Here is a 20,474-nt window from a genome sequence, read left to right on the forward strand (position 1 = left end):
TCAACTCCCATTGCAGGGGATCCTCTTCTGACCTCCACAGGCACATTTGATGTACATACATACATTTAGGCAAAACAATCATACATATAAACATATATACATACATACACGCATACATATAATATATATATATAATATATATATGAGCTACAAGCCTCCAAATTTGTCAGTCTATCCAGAAGCCCTTAGGACTCCAGGGCCTAGATCCACCAGCACTGGAAGAGCTACTCCCTGCCTTCTCACAGTTTCTTTCTGTGTAGAGCCAAATACCTTGAGCTCTGGTTGGTCACGTCACAAATAGGGGCGAGGACAGGCCACTACATCCTACAGTTGATTGCTAAGGCAGGCCACTCTGGTAAACAGCATGAGCTTGGGTCAGGTATCCATGAGAGGCTCCCCATGGAGATACACCTGCACCTCTGCCCAAGAATGGAATGGGCATGGAGATAAAGAGGTGGGTTCCATGGTTAAGCACAGTTGCTGTTCTTCTAGAGGATCTGAGTTCAAGTCCCAGCATCCACATCAAGCAGCTCACAATGATCAGCAACCCCAGCTTCCATGGACCTGACGCCCTCTTCTGGCCTCCACAGGCACCTACACTCACATACACACAGGAAGGCACACATATCTACACATAATTTAATATTATAAAAAAATATTTTTAAGAGACAGAGGAGAGAGGATGGGCAGCCACAGCCAGCTGAAATGTTCCAAGCCCTGGAGAGCACAGGCTGGGGCAGAAGCCACCTTGCTGTGTCTGTGTCATCCAGTACCTGACTTGGGATATGGGGCTCCAGGAGGCACCAATGTGTGGCTCTACAACGACCTGTTTTAATTCAGCAAATACCTCAAATCCCTTCTGACAAGATAAGCAGTCTGATTCCTCAACGTCATCTCATTTTATCTAAAGGACCCACAAGTAAGTGGGAGTGTGTCAATGAGTTTTTCTCAGGTGATTCAGAGCAGTATAATTTTTCCCACAGTGTCTTTGTAAGCCCTGTGAAACTGAGGCTCTGGGAAGCCACTGCCACTCTTGCAGAAACAGGATCTCAGTGTTGGGTTTCCACAGCAGCTTCTTTCACCCTCACAGATACCAGGGTGCAGACTGGAAGCTGTGGGGCTGGAGAGATGGCTCAGTGGTTAAGAGCACTGGCTGCTCTTCCAGAGGACCTGGGTTGAATTCCCAGCACTCACACGGCAGCTAACCATTTGTAACTGCAATTCCAGGGGAACTGGTGCCCTCTTCTGGCCTCTGTGGGCACTGTACATACATACATGTAGGTAAATGCTTATACACATAAAAGATAAACCAAAAGACTTGAGCACATCTTTTCACAGGGATATAACTTAACCTACAACTGTCCCCCTTTCTGGGGAAGCCTGCATCCAATGACACTGTGTTAATTAACTTTCTCTTTGCTGGGACAAAATTCTAGATAAAAGGAAGATTGAGCTGGGGAGATGATTCTACAGGTAAAGTACTTGCTTTGCAAGCCTGGTGACTGGAGTTCAAACCCCAGCACCCACGTAAATAGGAAAGAAAGAATGGCCTCAAAGCGAGATGGTGGGCAGGAAAACATTGCTGGTCAGTGAAGGAAGACAGTAGCTTCCAGAAGAGCACACTTCCTGATGGTTTACAATGGGCATGCAGTTCTCTGTGGCTGAATCCAAAGAGAGAATGAGTGGGGCATTGGCCTCTTTCCTGGGAAATTTTCAAATGATAAAAATTTACTTGGCTGTCAGTTACGGAGGTCACACAGGTCTTGTCACTCTATAATACGGTGGGAGGAGAGAGAACACACGCTAACAGGATAGAGGCAAGCTCAACTACACGACAAGCCCACTTTCAGAGTAACACTGCCAATCAGTTCATGAGGACTCGGCCCTGGTGACTTGACTTAGTCACCTCTTACAGCTCCTGCCAGTTGGCACTCTTACACTGGGGATGGTGTTGAGACACGAAGTTTGGGGGACAGTTTCAAACCCTGCAAGTGGAGATGCAGTAAAAAAAATTAAAATAATAAAAAATAAAAACAGGAGAGGGTAGCAGTTCTACAGAGGGTACAGCAGGAGGACTGCACCCTCAGGGGAGGACAGGAAAAGAGGGCTCACATCACTGTGAACGGAGAGACCAAGGAGATATACTGCCAAAGCAGCTCGTGTGTACAGAAAGCACCCAGGACCCCCTTGTCACCCCTGCACAGAAAACAAGGCACTGCAAGAACACCAGGAAGCTTCCAGAAAAACCGCAATGCCTTAAACGTTCTCGGGCCTTGTGAGGCTTTACAGTCCCTGCGCAAGCCCTATGCCAAGGAGCTATCCTCACAGAAAAGTAAAGGCAGTTTCCTGCCCAACGCCAGCTACAGCTTGTCAGTCACTTCACTTGGAATTCGGCACCGGAGCCTCTCACAGCTGTCTGCATTTCCAACCAAAATATTAAAAGAAATATTTATGGGTTTTAGTCTCTGCACTGCCAGCGTCTTGCTGTGCATTTGTGACTGTCATCTGAGCTCCCTGGAAGGCAAATGAGCACAGGGAGGAAGAAAGGGGCTGGGTGGGTGAGGAAGGGAGAATCTCTGTGACCGCCACAGTCAGCAGAGTGATGAACCCTGGGAGGCAAGAAGGCAGTTCAGTTCAAATAGCTGGTGTCGGTTCAAACTTCAGGAGTCTGACCCCAAGCAGTTTATTTCAGGCATGTTTAAGCTCAGCACGATTTGGTGAAAACTTAACTCTGGTGATAATTACCTCAATCCTGTGTGCACAATAAAGCATACAAAAATCTCTCCCAGGAACAAAGCAGGCTAAATAAAGATTGGACGTGACTACAGCCAAACTTGTAAAGGACATGTGACACGTTCCATAAAGATGGGTTCTATAGATTGACTGAGAAAACCAAGCTTATGGTAAGGGCCTGGGAGAGGGTCTGGTGCAGTTCCTGGCCACAAAGGTCACCAGGATAGAATGCACATCCATTCCCAGCCTTCTGGACAGGTAGCAGAGGTGGGTATTTTTTTGTTTTCTCTTGAAGGAACAACCCTGTGTGCTAATATTCCAGGTTCCCCCGGGGCTTATCTGTGAGCACAAAGACCTCCATGTTTCCTACAGATGGGGCAGCCCTCCTGATTTAACAGCAGGAGCTGCTCATCAGTCAGTCCAGCTGCTCCTGCCCTCAGCACTAAGTATCACACAGTCTACATTGGGCTACATTTAGGCTACAGTTGAGAGAGTGGGTATGAGCCTCAACTCTGAGACTATAGTGGGGACCATCAGGAACCATCCCCGACTACCTCTAAGGACATCTCACATGGGGACCAGTCAGATCTCTTGCTGACTTTGGCTCTTCATATGAAGAAGAGTTTTTCTATTTTTGTAGCAGGAATTATAATAGCTCAAAAGTATAAGGCCATAGGCCTTATACTTTAATCCATTCCTTCCCTTTATTTTACAGATGACAAAAGTAAAGCACATGAAGCAGGTGCTTTTTACATGGCAACTAATTGATTAATTAACATTAATTAATTAATATCAATTAATTAACATTCTGAAAAGATGGGTGCCTGATGCTGGAGAGGTGCCTCAGTGGTTAGGGCAGAGGGCCTGAGTTCAGTTCCAGCATTCACACCAGGTGGCCCAGAAACTACCTAGAGCTTCAGGTCTAGAGAATCCAATGCCCCCTTCTGGACTGCATGAGCAACTACACTCATGTGTACGTACACACAGAGACACATCATATGCAAATAATCAAAAATAAACCTTTTTTTTTAAAGTTTGATGCTTGCCTATACGAATATCAAATTAATTAAATTCTACAAGTTACAAGACTATCTGGAGACTTCTCTCCCCTCCCTTATAGGCTGAGGGAAAGAAGGAGTTAAATATCTGTCAGGACCTTTTACCCCAGCCACAGGCTCTTCACCTGACTCTATGTAACTCCACATAGAAAGCCCATTTTTTTTGCAATTAGATCAGTTCTCCACCTTCAGCAGCTGCTATTTGCTTCTTTGAGCTATAAAGTCTGTTGTCAGGTGTTATCATATCCCAGGAATTGAAATCTCCTAAGAAGAAAAAGGTGAGAGCTTCCTGGCTACTTCCTGCAATCTTACATTCTCAGAACCAACCAACTCAAAGCAATGAGGCCAGTGAAGGGAGCCAACGGGGTTGCTGCACAGAAAGCCTGGAGAGGTGGCTCAAGGGTTAAGAGCACGGAGAAGACCAGAGTTCAAGTCCCAGCACCCATGCCAGGCAGCCCGCAAGTTCTGTAACTCCAGCTCCGGTGGGAAACAACACCTCTGGTCTGCCATGGCACCTGCAGTTCTGTGTGCACAGCCACACTCTCTACCCACCCACACACGAAATTAAAAATAAAAGTCTTTAAAAAGAGGAACACAGAAGACATCCGAAAAGGCTAGTTAAGCATGAAGGCAGGAAATGTTGCTCCGGTTCCCAGGAGTGAGTAAAAGGTACATTCTAGAAGCAAACTGCCAAGATTTGACCTCATGCCCGAGGAGGCTGGGAAGAGGGTATGGGATCCCTGAAACCAAAGTTACAGATTGTTGGGAGCTGCCGTGGTTCCAGGCCAGCCAGAGATGCCAAGAGACCTGTACCAAAACAAAACTAAATTTAAAAAGCTTCTGTAAAGGTCAGGGGTTATACTAAATTTTCCTACCACAATAGAAAGAATATTTTCAACAACAAGGCTGGACAGATGACTCAACTGTTACTTTGCCAGTATTTGCCTTGTTTTGATTACTTCAAGGGTCAGTAGCTATTTCCTTAGGCATGCTGGTTCTAAGAACCTGTGGGGAATCTGTCAGTCAGGAGGCTGTCCCTAGACACCCCACAAACCAGCCTTGTGCCTCAAGCTGCTCCTGCAGCGGACCCAGGTTCCATCCCCAGCATGTCCAATAAGCAGCTCACAACTGGTCTATGACTCCACCTCCAGGGATCCAACACCTTCCAGGCTCTGTCACACACTGCACTCACACACAAATTCTTAAAAATCTTTAGAAATAATAGTAAGTGAGGCCCCAGGCTGTGACAGCTATGGTGGTTGAATGCAAAATGTCCCCCACGGGCTCATGTGTTTGAACACTTGGTCCCCTGCTGCTGTGCTGTTCGGGGAGGTTGTGTGGGACTTCTGGAAGGTGGAGCCTGGTCTGGCTGAGGTTTATAGCCTAGCTCTGTTCCTGTGCTTCCTGCCCACAATGCGAGCAGCTGCCTCACATTCCCGCCACCATACCTTCTCCACCGCGCTGGACTGTGTGCCGTCAAACTGTAAGCCCAAAATAAATCCCTTTCCCCCAAATGGCTTCTTGTCAGGAATTTGATCACCACAACAAAGAAAGTAACCAATGTAACAGCTAAGATCTGTAGAGAGCTGAGAAAATGACAATTAGCCGCCCGGAAGGCCACCAGACAAGCAAGGTTTCCCAGCGGAACACCCAGAAGACAGCAAAACAGCAAAGCGAAAGAATCCCCCCCAAACACACACACACACACACACACACACACACACACACACGCTTACACTGTAGCCACAGACATGACTACGGCTCCCTCCTGAGAGTCAACAGCTGCAGGCTAGCTTGCGGCCTGAAGTCCTGAGGAGGTACCTTCTCCCCACCCCCACCCCCAGAGCAGCAGACCAAGCGCCCCCAATGCTACAGGCTGCTGCGTGCCTGGGGCCATCTGTTAGGGTTTGCATTTCCACACTCACCACAGTGGACTAGCCAGTGCTAGTCCTGTGAGACGCCACACACTTTACCAAGAATATCATGCACAATCTGACATGGTTCGTTCTTGCCCCCAAACCTTTCGGAGGTGACTGCTAGAGTCTTTACAAAGGAGTGGGCTGCCGCTTAGAGAAGCTCCTCTTGAGGAGCAGGTTCCTACGAGATCTGCTCCACAGGGAAGTAGGCGTCCCCAGGCTGGCCACGTTCCTACCGAAGCCAGCTACAGTTGCCTGTCCGGCCTGCAAAACCACATTTTGTGTTTTGAGTGCTAATGAGGGGAGGGAGGCCCCTCCCCCATTCAGGTCTGACACACACACACACACACACACACACATACTGCTTATTCTTAAACACTGTATTTTCTCTGCACAACTCAAATTCACTGAGGGAATTTAAGCCCCAAACACAGACCTCAAAAAGAATATTCCCAGGAAAAACGATGGGACCCCATAAATACAAACACATGCTCATTCCCACTGAGCAAAATGACTGTCACAGGAGCAGGGACTCATAATTAAAACCAGATTAGCAAAGAACTCTAGAGCAAAGCACCTTCCTCAGCTGGGCACCTGCACCAGAAGAGGAGGGCTGGTTTTGTTTGTGGATCCCTTCCTGATTGATAGGTTCCCTGCCGGTTTGTAGAACCAACACATATCTGAGGAAGCAGCAATCAACAACTCTCTCAGTAACCAAAACAAGGCAAATACTGGCAACGTAATAATCCTTCAGCAAATGAAGGATTTCCCCATCTGATCTGGGCTTGCAGCCCCCATGCTCTTTCATACCCTGTTATTTGTTTCCAAATCTACTCCCTCCTCAAAAATCAGTGTCTCAGTTAGCATTACTATTGCTGTGATGAAACCCCGTGGCCAAACACTATCTCCCGAGCCCTTATAGGACAGCCCGGCGAGCTCCCAACACTCCATGGTTTTTCTAGCCCAAAGTTTCAAAGTCCCTCCACAAACCTCCCCAAAACAACACCCCACAATCCCGCAGCAACTTGTCTTAGCTGGGGTTACTATTGCTGTGATGAAACACCATAACCAAAAGCAAGTTGGGGAGGAAAGGGCTTATTTCACTCACATTTCCATGTAACAGCTCATCACCAAAGGCTAAGAACTTGGGGGCAGGAGCTGATGCAGAGGCCATGGAGGGGTGCTGCTTACTGGCTTGCTCCTCCTGGCTTGCTCAGCCTGCTTTCTTACAGAACCCAGGACCACCAGCCCAGGGATGGCCCCACCCACAACAGGCTGGGCCCTCCCCCATCAATCACTAATTGAAAAAAATGCCTTACAGCTGGGTCTTCTGGAGGCCTTTTCTCAATTGAGGTTCCCTCCTCTCAGGTAACTCGAGTCTGTGTCAGGTTGAGATAAAACTTGCCTCCTGCCTCCCACGGTTAGGAAAGAAAAGAAACTCCACCTTCTGAAAGAGAGTAAAGGGTGGGAGAAGAGACGCTAGCCCTTGAACCCTAACTTGGACTTGAGTCCAAGTGGCCCAACTTTGTAACGGAAGCTTTAGACTTGATGCTGCTGCTCTCTGAGCCATTTTCTCCTTCTATATACAGGGATGTGTTAGCATGCAGGGCACAGTGAAGTCCAACTCATGCCAGTTGGAAGGGGCCCTGACCTGCACAGGCCCCTGCCCCCTGAACCTGATAAAGCAAGCCTGTGTTCCCAGAACCAGGGCTACCGTGAAAACCGTGAAAATGTGCCCCTTTTTTGAGCTCCTCCAGGTCCCAGGCTTCATCCTTGGAGGTGGCAGTGTTCATGGTGGCCGTTGGGCATCGGCTCCTCTTTCTTCCGGAAGCAGGGCTCAGTACTTCACAAGGAGCTAGGTGGCAGTGGCAGAGAGCTGCCCCAGACCTACTGTAGGTTAGACTGTTCTCCAAGCAAGGAGGGAACCCTGAGCTCAGGAGTGGGAGGAGCAATAAGGAATCGACTCAAGTGGTCATGGAGGCTGAGACACCCCCAGATCTGGAGCTAGCAATCTGGGGGTCTGCGAAGGTGGGTGTCCAGCCCTAGTCTGTACCATGACAGGCTCAGTGTGGACATGAACTGCACTTCGGAGTAGGAAGACCCCTCGCTCTACTCTCATCCAGTCCTTACCCAGCATGCCTCTTCGAGGTAGTGTGTAGCCCTTACAAGAGAACCCAGCCAAGGGGCCTGAATCACCCCAACTAGTGAGCAAACTGGGTTCTGACCAGGCGCTTAGGCCAAGCTCTCCCAGCCGTTAGGCCTGGCCCAGGCTGGCAATCTGGGCTGCATTTGTCCTGATACTCGGGCGAGGACTTAAACCACCAAATGTGAGACCCACGGGCTCATTCCATTGATCTGGAGCCAAACTCACATATTTCATCAGCAATCCCATGAGCCACCGGGAACCAGAACGTGAACTGAAAGTGATCCTGACAGCACCTCACACCCAGGATGGATGCACTTGGCCTGTAAGGCGTAACGCAGGTGCTAAAATCTTGACATCCCTCCAACTGGCGAACAGCTGCCACCCAGCCCAGCCCCTCAAGCCCTCCTCACACAGCACACGAGGCTCCGGCACCCTTCAGGGCAGTGGCTAGGCTTACCTGTCAGCAAGAGTTTAGAATCACCTTCCTGATGCCCTGACAGTGAGGGCAGTCTGTGACCCCTTCGCCCCTTCACGCTGGCTCCATGTCCCCAGTCCTTCCCTGACACCTCCTCAGGTCATTAAATCTCTTCTCTGACACCTTCAATCCCAGCATGCAGGAGGCAGAGGCAGGTGGATCTCCGAGTTGGAGGCAGCCTAGTCTGCAGAGAGAGTTCCAGGGCAGCCTGGGCTACATAGAAAAACCCTATTTCTTAAAAACAAACAAACAAACAAACAAACAAAAACCAGGAACAACAAAACAGAAAAAGAGAGAGAGAGAGAGAGAGAGAAAGAAATGGCTACAGTCAGCCACCCTGAGATGGGAGAAAATAGTAACAACTCAGCGGCATGAAGGCTACAAAGCTACAGGGCGCCTCCTGGTGTCCAAAGTATGCGTTGCAAGCACTGCCTACTCTGGTATTCTCATCATTGCGCTGATCATCAAAAGCATGATTTGGGGGAAATTAACGAAAATGAAGATGGTGCTCCAGAATTTTTCCAATGCTTTAAATGTTCTCGTTTATTTCTGATAATCAAAGTTAAACCTCAGGCTGTTCCTCCCCCTTATCGGAGACCAGGACGAAGAGGTGTGGACCCTGGCAACAGCTTCCTTGCCGGGGAGGGGGGGGGGGAGAAACGGACACCAAAATAGGCTGAGGTCTTCTGACCCCTGACCCCTGGTGTCTGCTCCTAAATGTAACCAGCTGAGCTGCACGAAGAATTTAGTTCACTTTAGTGAGAAATACTAGTGAAGACGTCTAAACTGAAGTTATGTTAAAACTGATTTTTTTTTTTTTTTTGTATAATCTTTTGAAACAAGATCTCATGTTCCCAGACTAGCCTTAAACTCACTATGTACCCAAGGACAACTTGAACTTCTGACCCTCAGTCTCCACCTCCCAAGTGCTGAAATTGCCGACTTGTGCCACCATGCCCAGTTTACACGATGCCGGGATAAACCCTGGGCTTCTTGCATAGCGCTCTGCCAACTGAGCTATAGCCCCAGCTTCCAACTGTTTTGTTTTTGTTTTTGTTTTTTTTTTTTAATGTAATTAGCAGCCAGGGAATTTTTAAAACCATCTCCCGGAGCTTTGGTTGGAATGAAACTGTAGCATGCCCACTTGCTAAAACTGATCTGGGAAGCTCCTGGGAGACACGAGGAGCAAGGGAGTGTCAGCCACCCATACCTCAACCCTGCAGCCTAGAAGAGGCAGAGTCAGTGGGAGTGGATGGATGAGCTCTTCGCAGGCCCTTCCCCTGCCACCTGCACCCCTTGATGTTTTTTTCCCCCTATGGGTCACAATCTTTTTCACAGGAGTCTCCTACGACCATTGGCAAGCACAGATGTTTACATTACTACTGATAACAGTAGCAAAATTACAGCCAACAGGTAGCAATGAGGTGGTTTTATGTCTGGGGTCACCACAACATGAGGAACTGTATTAAAGGGTCGCAGCGTTAGGAAGGTTGAGAACTACCGTGCTAGCTCAAGACAGTCATAGACAAAGGCAGTCATCCCTCAGCCTTCAACAAAAACCGAGACAGCAAAACCGGAGAGGATTGTATTTAAAATACAAAAGCTGGAGAGGATTGTATTTTAACAAGTGAATGGAGTGTGTGGGTTGCCTTTCCTTCCTAGGGTGTGTGTGTGTGTGTGTGTGTGTGTGTGTGTGTGTGTGTGAGTTTATGCATACCACATGTGTGTGCAGGTATCCACAGGGACCAAATGAAGGTGTTGAATCCCCCAGAACGGGAGCTACAGAGCGTGTTAGTTGCCTGGTGTAAAGGCTGGGAACTGAACCTGAGTCCTTGGCAAGAGCGAGAGAGCGGCAGGCGATCCTGGCGGCTGGGCTGTCTGCCGTGCCCCGCCCCCCCCCCCCAACTACTAGCATAAATCATGTAAGAGAGAATGGTCTAAACAACGGCACGTCTGAATGAGTGTTCCTACAGAATAAATGTGTGAAGATAGTAAAAGCAGTTAGCGTCACACGCCTGTGGCAGTCTTAAAGTGTGTCTACGGCTTCACACGCGTCCTGTCACAGGGGGATTGCTACCGATATTCTTAATTCTTCCTTGAATATGGCTGCGAGTACTCGTTTCCAAGGGGTACAGGATGATCGATACGACCCGAGCTTTTGTGGATGGTGACTGGCACTCGAGTGCCCCATCCACAAACCAACAAACACAAACTTAACAAAGAACGCTCTTTGGATGATGGGCATGTTAATCTGCTCCCCATCCACATAGATGGCTTCACACCCAAGCGGAAGCCAGGCCTGGCTCTGGCCCCTTCCCAGGCTCCCAGGAAGCTGTAGGCGTTCGCTCAGCTCTAATTAATTAGTGTGCATCTGGGAACTCTTCCAATAGACTTTAGTGACAACAAAAATTCCAAAGCTGGGTTCATTGTGTGTGTCTTAGAAGAGACACCCCCCCCAACCTAATTGAGCCTTCACTCTTACTAATATGCCCATAGCTGGAGCTGTGTACCTCAGGGTCAGTGGCCTCCCGACTCTACAGATCTCACCATGTCCTGGAAGACACAGTGCCCCTGGGCTCCGTGGGGACACAGTCAGCCTTCCTGAAGCCGAGAACACAGAACAATTCCATTCAAGAGGCAATCCCGGACAGTAAAGAAAGATGACAATAGAATAGCTAGCGCATTGCTTCGCGCCTCACAGTTTGTCTTTAAAGTGGGCGTTTGTGATCAGCTCAGAGAAGAACCAATCCAGCTGGTTTGAGATTGGATTTTTCAGCTTTGAACTTTAGCCATAAACAACTGACTTCCATGGAAATACTCAGCCTCCGTACTTGATAGCAAACTGGCCCTTTGTGAGAGCTAGTCTAAATACCTGGCTAGCCACTTTAGCCTGTGCTGTTGCAGTTTCCGTCACTGGAGAACCGCCAAGAGGCCAGGGCTGAAGCAACCCCATGGCTGTCCTTAGCTGCTGAGTGCCATGGTCCACATCAGCCCGATAAGGACTTCCCTGGGCACACAGAAAGGACTTTCAGGGGCAACAGCCCCCATTCTCTCCAATAAAGGGAACCCCCTGGGCTGCAGGGACACCAGAGCCGTTAACCCCAGGCATATCGAGGACTCATCATCATGGAACTGTGCAGGGGCAGAACAGCCACCTCAGAGGCAGCAACACCCACCGGAAGCCTGCCCAGTTATGGGAGGAACAAGAAAGAGGAGGAGGAACCACAACGCATCACTCCGCTTGGACCCACGTGTAAGTGTAACCGCTCTGAGGGAAAAGGTGTCCTGGCAGTCAGGATTCAAGGGGTCCCAAAATCACACACCGTACAACAAACCTCACACAGCAGATTTATTGGGGGAAAATGCAGGAAGGGGGCTGCCTCTGTCGGGGACAGATACAGCAAAGAAATAGCAAAGCTTTATATAGGGTTCCTTGGGGAACAGAGTTTTTCAGGGTGGAGATTTCCAGGGTGGAGATTGGTGGGTTTTTAAGCCTCAGGCTTTTTACCCTACACCATATTCTCCAACATGCCAACTCACCTGCCTCATGCCAACACTGAAAGATGAGACATAAGTCCTTCCTGCCCCAGCCCACTGGGTCTCCTCTACATTGGCCTCTGCCTGAGCCCAAATGTGGCTTCAGCACCGCCCTTCCCAGGGATTACAGCGATGATGCTGTTCAGCTGGAACCCCTGCTTGGCCCTGCACAAGCTGGGAAACCCCGTCTGCCCTCCTCCAGCCATCTCAGGGACAACTTGTGAGGAGACAGTTGTCTGAGTCCAGCCCTCTCGGGGACAACTTCTCTATCTTGCTGGCAGGATCAAACTAAGATCATGTTCCCAGGCCCAGGAACCTAGTCCTATCCTGATTTATGGAAACTCCCTTGCCCAACTCCTTATGTTAAACGATGTAAACAATGAGACAGCCCATCTTGTTCCCTCTTGCTTTATGGTTTCATCCTTCAAATATGCTGCACAATGTCCCTTCAAGCTTTCAGTTCAGCTCCTGAGTCGGTTCTGTGGCCCTATTGATCAGTAGCAGCTTGATTACAATGAATTTTTGTCAATCTGATTTATGCCAGATTTAAGAGGACCCAACAACACCCCCAACCCTACCTTCACTGGGAAGCCTCCAGACAAAAAAAAGGAACCAAAAGCTCCGTTCTGCTTTGTTGGCAGATGTTGCAACCTCCTCCCCTGATGCTCCCAGCCACCCAAATCCCCACGTAAGTGCTCAGCTCTTGACCATACTTGGGCACTAACCACGCTTATAGATAAGATGTCCTCACCCTTTGCCTACAGTCTATAACACTTCCCTGCCCTAGCCCCATTCCTTGGGACCAGTGAGCTCTCCCAGGAGCAGTGCCTAACAAACCTGCATTTATCTGCTTTTACTCTGGTCTGATCTGGCCTATATTTGTGTCACTGAAAAAGAAAAGGCCTATTAGACAGCCTCATTGTCTCTCGTCTCTGGTGGTTCTAACTCTGCGGTTACCTTGGTGGTTATAACTTATCAGAACCCATTCTGCGCAGAATAAAATCCAAAACATCCCTAGGCCTGCCTGCCTCACATCCAACCTCCTGCCCACAGACTGTGCCTCCTCCCATCTTCTCTCTCTTGTATCTAAGATTTTGGCACTCCCTAGTTCATCACGGGGAAAAACAAAAATCCTTCTCACGTGTAAAGACCAAACCCCTGCTGCCTCTTTCATAATAAAAATTTTCTGGAGAGAAACAACATACATCTGTTCACCCCAAATAGGGAGCCCAGGACAGACCAAAGTATGGACACCAGCAAAGTCCAACTAGGCGAATAGGTCCAACTCATTGGTTGGACCTAATCAAGCTCGGTGGGTGACGGTTACTTACAGATGTGGGTATAATTCAAAGACATCTGTATCACCAAAGCCCGCCCCAGCATGCGTGACATCTCACAAAAGCTGGGAACCTGAGCACACAGCACAGCCTGCAGGCCGCTCAACAGGTGGGAGAGTGTGCTTTGCAGGTGGCTCTGGTGGTCTCTGATTCTTCCCCTTGGCTGGTCTCAGATTCTCCTTCACCCTTTGGCTCCTTTAAGAGTGACTCTCAGCACCTGCTGGTCAGGAAAGGTGAGCCTAGTGAATCTGGTCAGTTTCGGAGACTTCCTGAAGCTCCTTTGAGTTGTTTACATTCTAGGTTAAGGAGAGGAAGGAAACTGTTACTCCAGAGAGCAGAAGCTGGAAGAGTTATCCACCTTGTTTCTGTTCTCTAGCCACCAAGGGAAGGAGCACCTTGTCTAAGAGGAGCCCGGTGTGGAGTGTGGGCCTGGTCTGAATTTGGCTCAGCTGGACGAAAAAGCCACTGAAGGAGCTAGATGGCTCGGGGTTAGGGAAGAAACAGAAGTGGGGTCCACAGCAGGACGCCCACCTTTAGGTCCTCAGCGTGCCTTGAAAGATGAGTTAAACTCAAGGCCATCTGGACAGTCACTTAACCGCTGTTACATTCTTATCTGAGAACTGCTGTTTTCATCGTGGGCTGGAGTGTGACTCCGGAGTAGAGCCTATGCCTACAAATGCCGCCCCGGGGTGGTGGAGAGGCTCAGCAGTATTGATGGCAGGGCTCTGTGGGAGCCCTTGAACTTAAGAAGGTGCACCCGTTGCTGCTCTGGCTACTTTTATGTCAACTTAACACAAGCTAAACTCATCAGAGAAGAAGGAATGTCAGTTAAGAAAAGAATGCCTCCGTAAGATCCAGCTGTACGGCACTTTCTTAATTAGTTATTGATGGAGAGGGTCCGCTGTAGTGCCATGCCTGGCCTGGTGGTCCTGCGCTCTGTAAGAAAAACTGAGCAAACCACAGGGAGAAAGCCAGTAAGCAGCGCCTCTCCATGGTTCCTGCATCAGCTCCTAGCCACAGGTTTCAGCCGTGTTTGAGTTCCTGGCCTGACTTCCTTCAGTGATGCGCTACGATGTTGAAGTAGTCCAAATAAACCATTCCCTCCTCACGTTGCTTTCATCACAGTGCTTCATCTCAGCAATAGAAATCCTAGGACAATTGATGTCTTCCCCCTCCTACCCGGCAAGGTCCCTGGGGGCCCAAGATCTCCACCAGGGGGCAGCACAGGATCGTTTACGGGCTCTTGCAGCGTGGAGAACCCCTGGAGACCCAACGTCAGACACTGTCGCGCCCTCCCGGGGAGGGGAAAAGCCGGACAAAGCTATGACGTCAGCACCCTACAGAGGGGCTCAGATGTCCTCAGAGAACACACACCGAGGTCCGCCCCCTCGCCCAGTGCGCACTTTGGAGTCTCCAGTTCCCTGGGCGACGGTCAACACAAGCAGTGCAGCAAAACACAGCTGGGAGCAGAGGCTGCGCCAGCCTGGAGAGTTTCTAGCCCCACCAGCTACACTGAGCTCCGGATCCGCCGGGGGACGATGTGGGAGGCCCTCATGCAGGCTTTCCTGGGTTAAAACGAGAGTCTCAGCCGGTCTCTCTTTTCTCTCTTCTCTTCCTCTCCTGCTTCTCCAGTCCCCCATGGGCAGCCAACACACTGGGCTCCCAAGAACTACTACAGGCGGGTACCGACTGCCCCCTAACAGGCCGCCTGCCTCAGTTTCCGGGACCCGGGATGGCCCTGCAGCAAGCAGGGCTCTCGCTGGTGGCTGCCATAGGATCCCAGCCCCGGGTGTGCAGCAGGACCAGCTGTGGAGGGAGCTTGTGGAAGCCGAAGAGCGAGGCCAACGGCGTTGGTGAGTGTCCTGCCCCTGCCTTGCTTCTCCTGGTACCTGCCTGCAAGTGTGAGAAGGTGCTGGGCCCAGGGCCTCATTCCCAGCAGACAGCTGGGAATACAGACATTGAGAGGGCTCACATCCCACAACCAGCTCTCCAGCTGGACAGGTCAACGTTAGAGGGGAGGAAGCTGGCAGCGGGAAGCCATGGGAAGGTGGCCTTGGGACAGGGCCTCCTCCACGCCTTCATCCAGTGAAGGGTAGCAGGGGAAGCCGGGAAGGTTTGGTTCCAAGGTTGCCTCCCTTCAAGGACTCCAACGGAAGCAGGTAGGCCGGGCAAGTGTGCCTGCCGCCTCTGAGCTGTCTGCCCAGTGTGAGTTTGAAGTTTGTAAGACAAAAACCAGAGAATGTGGAGTGGCTGAAACACAACCGAAAGGAAGATGGCTACAGAATGACCACCCAAAGCTGCTGTAAAAGTCTAGTTTCCCAACCGCACATGCCCGTGGTTGCAGTTTCAGTTTCTTTTTCTCCTTTGGCCCGGCGATCAAACCCAGGTCTTTGTAAAAGCAGCAGACACTCTGTCACAGAGTTCACCCATATAAACAGATATCAGAATTTCCATACTCTTCAGGGCAGAGTGGTATTCTTTTGCGCGGATATACCACATTTTCTTATCCATTTCACTTCTCATCATTTCCGCATTTTGGCTGTTGTTGAGTGTGTCACAGAGAACACAGGAGAGCAGATTTCCCTTCAAGATCTGGCTTCCCATCATTCAGATAAATACTCAGAAGTGGAATAAGAAGCCAGTTCTGTTTTTCTGTCTGGAGGGACTGGTTTTCGTAAGGGCTGCGCCACTTTGCATTTCCATTAACAGAGTGCAAGGATTTTGGTTTCTCCTCAACCCTGCTGGTGCTCCATGGTTGTCTTTGGTCCCAGCCCCCCCGCCACTTGGTCAGAAGCACAACCCTTATAGCTGAGGATAACATTGCTCTCAAGCTGTGTGATCAGACAGTGTCTCTAGGGAGACAGAAATGGGTGTGGAGGGTACTCCCTGATGCTACAGAAGTGATTTTAAGTATTTGGGGTTCCTATGAATATCTGGCAGCATCTGTCCTCTGTGTTGGTTGTGGTGTGAGACCAGAGGGGAAGCACAGACACAGGCCATTCACTTTCTCCCCAACATGGCCTGAAAACAGGAAGTGGGGTAAGAGTCTGTATGGAATAGGCAACTTGAAGGCAGCTTCTCTGCCCTCTGACCCCCCAAAAAGATTTCATTATATATATATATATATCATTATATCCATATATATATATATATATATATATATATATATATATATATATATACTGGAGAGATGCCTCAATGGTTCAGATCACCTGTTCTTTCAGAAGATCCAGTAGCACCGGTATATAGCATCTCATGACTGCCTGCAATGCCAGCTCTAAGGAAGCTGGTGCCCTCTTCTGTTCTCCACAGGTACTGTACACACATACAGACATACACATACATTTGTTAACAACTTTTAATACGTAAAATTGAGGCTTAACATGGTGTTTTAGTTACCTTTCTATTGTGATAAAAACACAATGACTAAGGCAGCCTAAAAAATAGCATTTCATTTGGGGCTCACGGTCCCAGAGGGTTAGAGTTTATGATGGCTGTGGTAGAGAGCATGTCAGCAGGCAGGCCAACGTGGTGCTGGAGCAGTAGCTGAGAGCTCACACACTTGTCCATAAGCACAAGGCAAGAGAAGCCAACTAGGAATGGCATGGGCGCCTGAGGCCTCAACCCCCACCCCGGTGACATACCTCCTCCAATGAAGACACAGGTCCTAATCCTTTCCAAACAGTCCCACCAACTAAGAACCAAGTATTCAAATAAATGAGTGTATATGGACCATCATAAAGGTGAAGACTGGAGCCTGTAATCACAGCTTTGGGAAGGGGATCCGAAGTTCAAGGTTGCCAAGCATGGCAGTGTACACCTTTAACCCCCTCACTCAGAGGCCTAGGCAGAGACAAAGGCAGGCAGATTTCTGTGACTTTTTTTAAAGCCAGCCTGGTCTACATAGAAACTTCCAGGCCAGCTAGGACCATGGTAAGACCCCATCTCGGATTTAAAAAAGGAATAAAAAAGAAAGAAAAGGTCAATCCTTAGCTACACGGTGAGTAAAACAAACAAATTAATACATAAACATATGTATTACATAATACATATGTGAACTTGAAGTGTTAAACACAAATGGAGTAAGAAGAATTTGTGGAAATTATGGAAACAAGTTAGAAAAAGTATCTGGTCATGCTGTGGGCTGCTCCATAAATATGGTATGGGCACTTGGCATTTTTTATGGTTACACAGCCTTTTAACCCCTCCGTGGTGATATAAACACTTGAAGACATGGTGGGAGTTAATCCTCAGGATATTCCAGAAAGCAAGGAGACAAAGAAAACATTTGCATTCTTGTGCTTTCCTTTCCAGGGCTGAGAATTGGGGTTTCCTGAAAGACTATGACCCAATGGTAAGGCAGCACCCCCTGCCCTCTGGAAAACTGCTTGCAATGTAGACATTCCTTTTCCTCTTTCTTCATTTAACTGACTTTATTGAGGACCCAGCCCGTGCTCTGTGCTGGAGTATGGAGGAGAAGCACTGTATGAAGTAAGTAGGAGTCTAATGAGAAAGAAAATATTTATATGGAACATTTAGAAAAAAATTACCCAGTGTTTGCTGATTTATAAAAGATGTATTTTTTTTGCTGGGAGATGGTGATACACACCTTTAATCCCAGCACTCAGGAGGCGGGGGCAGGTGGATCTCTGAATTCGAGGACAGCCTGCTCTACACAGAGAATTCCAGGACAACCAGGACTATGCAGAGAAACCCTGTCTCAAAAAACCAAATAACTAAATAAATAAACAAATACGTATTTCATTTTTTTGGTATGCATCTGTGCATGTGTTTCTCTCAGTGTGTGCTTCAATATAGCTTGTAGGAGAGAAAGGAGAAGCTGGAAAAGTATATTTTTATAATATGGATGCTGAGAACTGAACTCTTGATGTTTAGAAGTGTGAGCCTTAGCCCTAAATGGCTGAGCCACCTCTCCATCCCCACTAGTTTTAATAAAAATAAAATCAAGTGAGCCAGTTGTGGATGCGCACACCTTTAACCCCAGCAACTCTGGAGGCAGAGGCAGGCCGGTCTCTGTAGTGCCAAAATAGTATGTTCTGAAGAGCAAGTCCCTGGCTAGCCAGGGCTGCGGAGTGAGACCGTGTCTCAAAACCAGAACTAAATAGCACAAGCAACTACAGGTGGTTCATTTGCCGCGGAGACTTGGTCCCTAGCTGAGGAGTCTGCTGTGTGTCAGAAGGTGTGCCCAGTCCCCCCCACCCCCGAGGAAAATGCACGTGGGTAAATGCTCTCCCTGAGTCTACACGTCCAGGCCATGCTCTACTCTGCCTCAAGTGGGTGCTGTCAGGATGCTTTGTGGCTCCCATCCTAGTTTCTGGTTCCAAACTGGGATGTGAGTACACAAAGAACGCCTGAAGTGTAGTGCACAGGCTCTTCGTTATCCCCTGGGGTGTGTGACCCGGACGCCTCCTCTCTCCAGGGAAATAAGAAGGAGCCGGAGGAGCTGCCCGCACACGTGCCCTTCTTCTCAGACACACTCCCCAGCTCCACGAGCCGTGAGGTGGGCAGCAGGGTGGAGACGCCCCTGGGGAGAGCCCTCAGCCATATGGACTTCTTCTTTGTGGAAGGCACCCGGAAGAGGAAGCCGGAGGACGAGCTGCAGCCCGTGTAGAGATCTCAGGGCCCCAGCACAGCAGGTGGGTAGGGAGCAAACTAACCCCAGGCAGCTGTCAGGGCTCTTGGCTCAGTCCCACACCGGGCAGGAGGGGGATTCCAGAAACCCTCCCAGGACGTCAGGACCTCAGCCCTTCCAGTCCAGGGCCTCAGAGACTCTGGAAAGGGACCCCAGTGTCGAGGTCAGGAGCGTGTCTACTGAGCTCAGTCTGACGGCAGGACCACGAGCTGCTCACAGCTTCTGCCTCGGTCTGTCTGTGTGCCTGCAGGTGCTGAGGTACTTCGGACGGGAGGTACCTCAGCAGGAGGCCAGAGAGGGCAATGGATACCCTGGAGCTAGAGTTAGAGATGGCTGTGAGCCACCATGTGGGTGTTAGGGATGGAACCCAGGTCCCCTGCAAGTGCTTTTAACTGCTGAGCCATCTCTCCAGCTCCAGTCTTGACTTAACCTTTCTTGCTCACTTGACTAGAAATAGCTCTTTGGGAGGCAGTGGTGTGGTGAGCAGAGTCACGCAAAGCATGCTCGTGCCCGAAACACACACTTCACCTCTACTGAGCCCCTCAAAGTTATTTCTGTACCCAACCAACCCAAGGCAGCCACTGGATGGTCATGTAATATTGCTCCAATATAACCGTAACTCCCTTAGGCCTGGGACCAGCCCTGAGCATTCTCAAGCCTGGAAGAATATTGGAGCAACATTTCAGCCCAAATCATGTTCATAGGCATTATTATTTTTTTACCACCCAAGAAGTTTGGAAGCCACACCGAACATGTGGACCAGTTCGCTGTGATGTGTGGCTCAAGGCAGCCATAGCCTTCCAGGCCTCCATCTCCGCAGTTACAGGATGGGCACGAGAGAGGAGGAGGTGGATCTCAAGGGCATCACAGGGGGCCGGTCTTCTTCAGAGTGCGTTCATTGGTCAGCAGGGACCGTACAGTGTAGCTCACCGCCTCCTTTCCCACACACAGACCTTGGCTGGAACATCACACTGAGAGAAGATATTGTCTACCTGTGTCCCAGTTTCTTGGACCAGCGGACTCCTGGGGCACAGTCTTCTTCCTGCTCATCACCAGAGTGCCAGGGCCAGCTGAACCAAGAGAGCTTGCAGGAAACTAAGACATCCAGTGTCCACTTCACTCTGAAGGCCACAGCCAGCCCCACATGCCTTCCAAGCCCTGCCTCATCTTCAGGTTCTCCAAGAAGGTGCCTGCTTCTGACCTTCACCGTCCCATCCATGGACTGAGGGAATGGAGATGGAGGGCCCACGAGCATCTTCTCAGGAAGTCTGGATGAGCAGGCAGACTCCAGACCTAGGCATGGAGAGGTGGTAGCAAACCTCCGCAGCATCACTGGAAAGCCTAGGGAGCTTCATCTAGACAGCCAACCAGGGCAGCTCAGAACCCACAGGCTGGGCAGCACCAGGGGTCCAGAAGGGACTAGGCTGGGAGCCAAGGGCCACAGCAGAGCGGGAGGGAGCCCCCTTCACTTCCAGCCACTGCTCCTCTGAGCTTCTCTGCCTGCTTCTGCTTGGTGGCAGAAGCTGCCTGTCTGCTTCTAGTGATAAAGGATGACCACTAATGTGGAGGCACGGAGCAACCTTTAGGCATCTTCATATATATATATATTAGAAATGATG

General features: G+C 49.6%; 1 protein-coding gene across 2 annotated transcripts; it reads left to right on the forward strand.

Moving 5' to 3' along the window:
• Positions 1-14,540: 14,540 nt before the first annotated feature.
• CUNH2orf50 (chromosome unknown C2orf50 homolog) lies at positions 14,541-19,883 on the forward strand. Of its 2 annotated transcripts, none has more exons than XM_055622742.1 (4): positions 14,541-15,055; positions 17,517-17,556; positions 18,791-18,859; positions 19,807-19,883. In XM_055622742.1, exons 1-4 carry the CDS (start codon positions 14,556-14,558, stop codon positions 19,828-19,830), a joined length of 633 nt encoding a protein of 210 aa, XP_055478717.1. In that variant the 5' UTR covers positions 14,541-14,555; the 3' UTR covers positions 19,831-19,883. The 2 variants fall into 2 exon arrangements, with proteins under 2 accessions (XP_055478717.1, XP_055478709.1); XM_055622734.1 differs by having other exon boundaries at positions 18,643-18,859; positions 19,807-19,868.
• The last annotated feature ends 591 nt before the right edge of the window (positions 19,884-20,474 follow it).

Source organism: Psammomys obesus, unplaced genomic scaffold (assembly GCF_907164565.1).
Source record: "Psammomys obesus unplaced genomic scaffold, mPsaObe1.curated_primary_1811, whole genome shotgun sequence".
NCBI lineage: Eukaryota > Metazoa > Chordata > Mammalia > Rodentia > Muridae > Psammomys > Psammomys obesus.

Coding starts and splice junctions, on each gene's coding strand:
- CUNH2orf50 (XM_055622734.1), top strand. CDS start 14,556: ATGTCCTCAGAGAACACACACCGAGGTCCGCCCCCTCGCCCAGTGCGC. Junction 15,056..17,516: donor GAGCGAGGCCAACGGCGTTG/GTGAGTGTCCTG, acceptor TTTCCTTTCCAG/GGCTGAGAATTGGGGTTTCC. Junction 17,557..18,642: donor TGAAAGACTATGACCCAATG/GTAAGGCAGCAC, acceptor TCCTCTCTCCAG/GGAAATAAGAAGGAGCCGGA.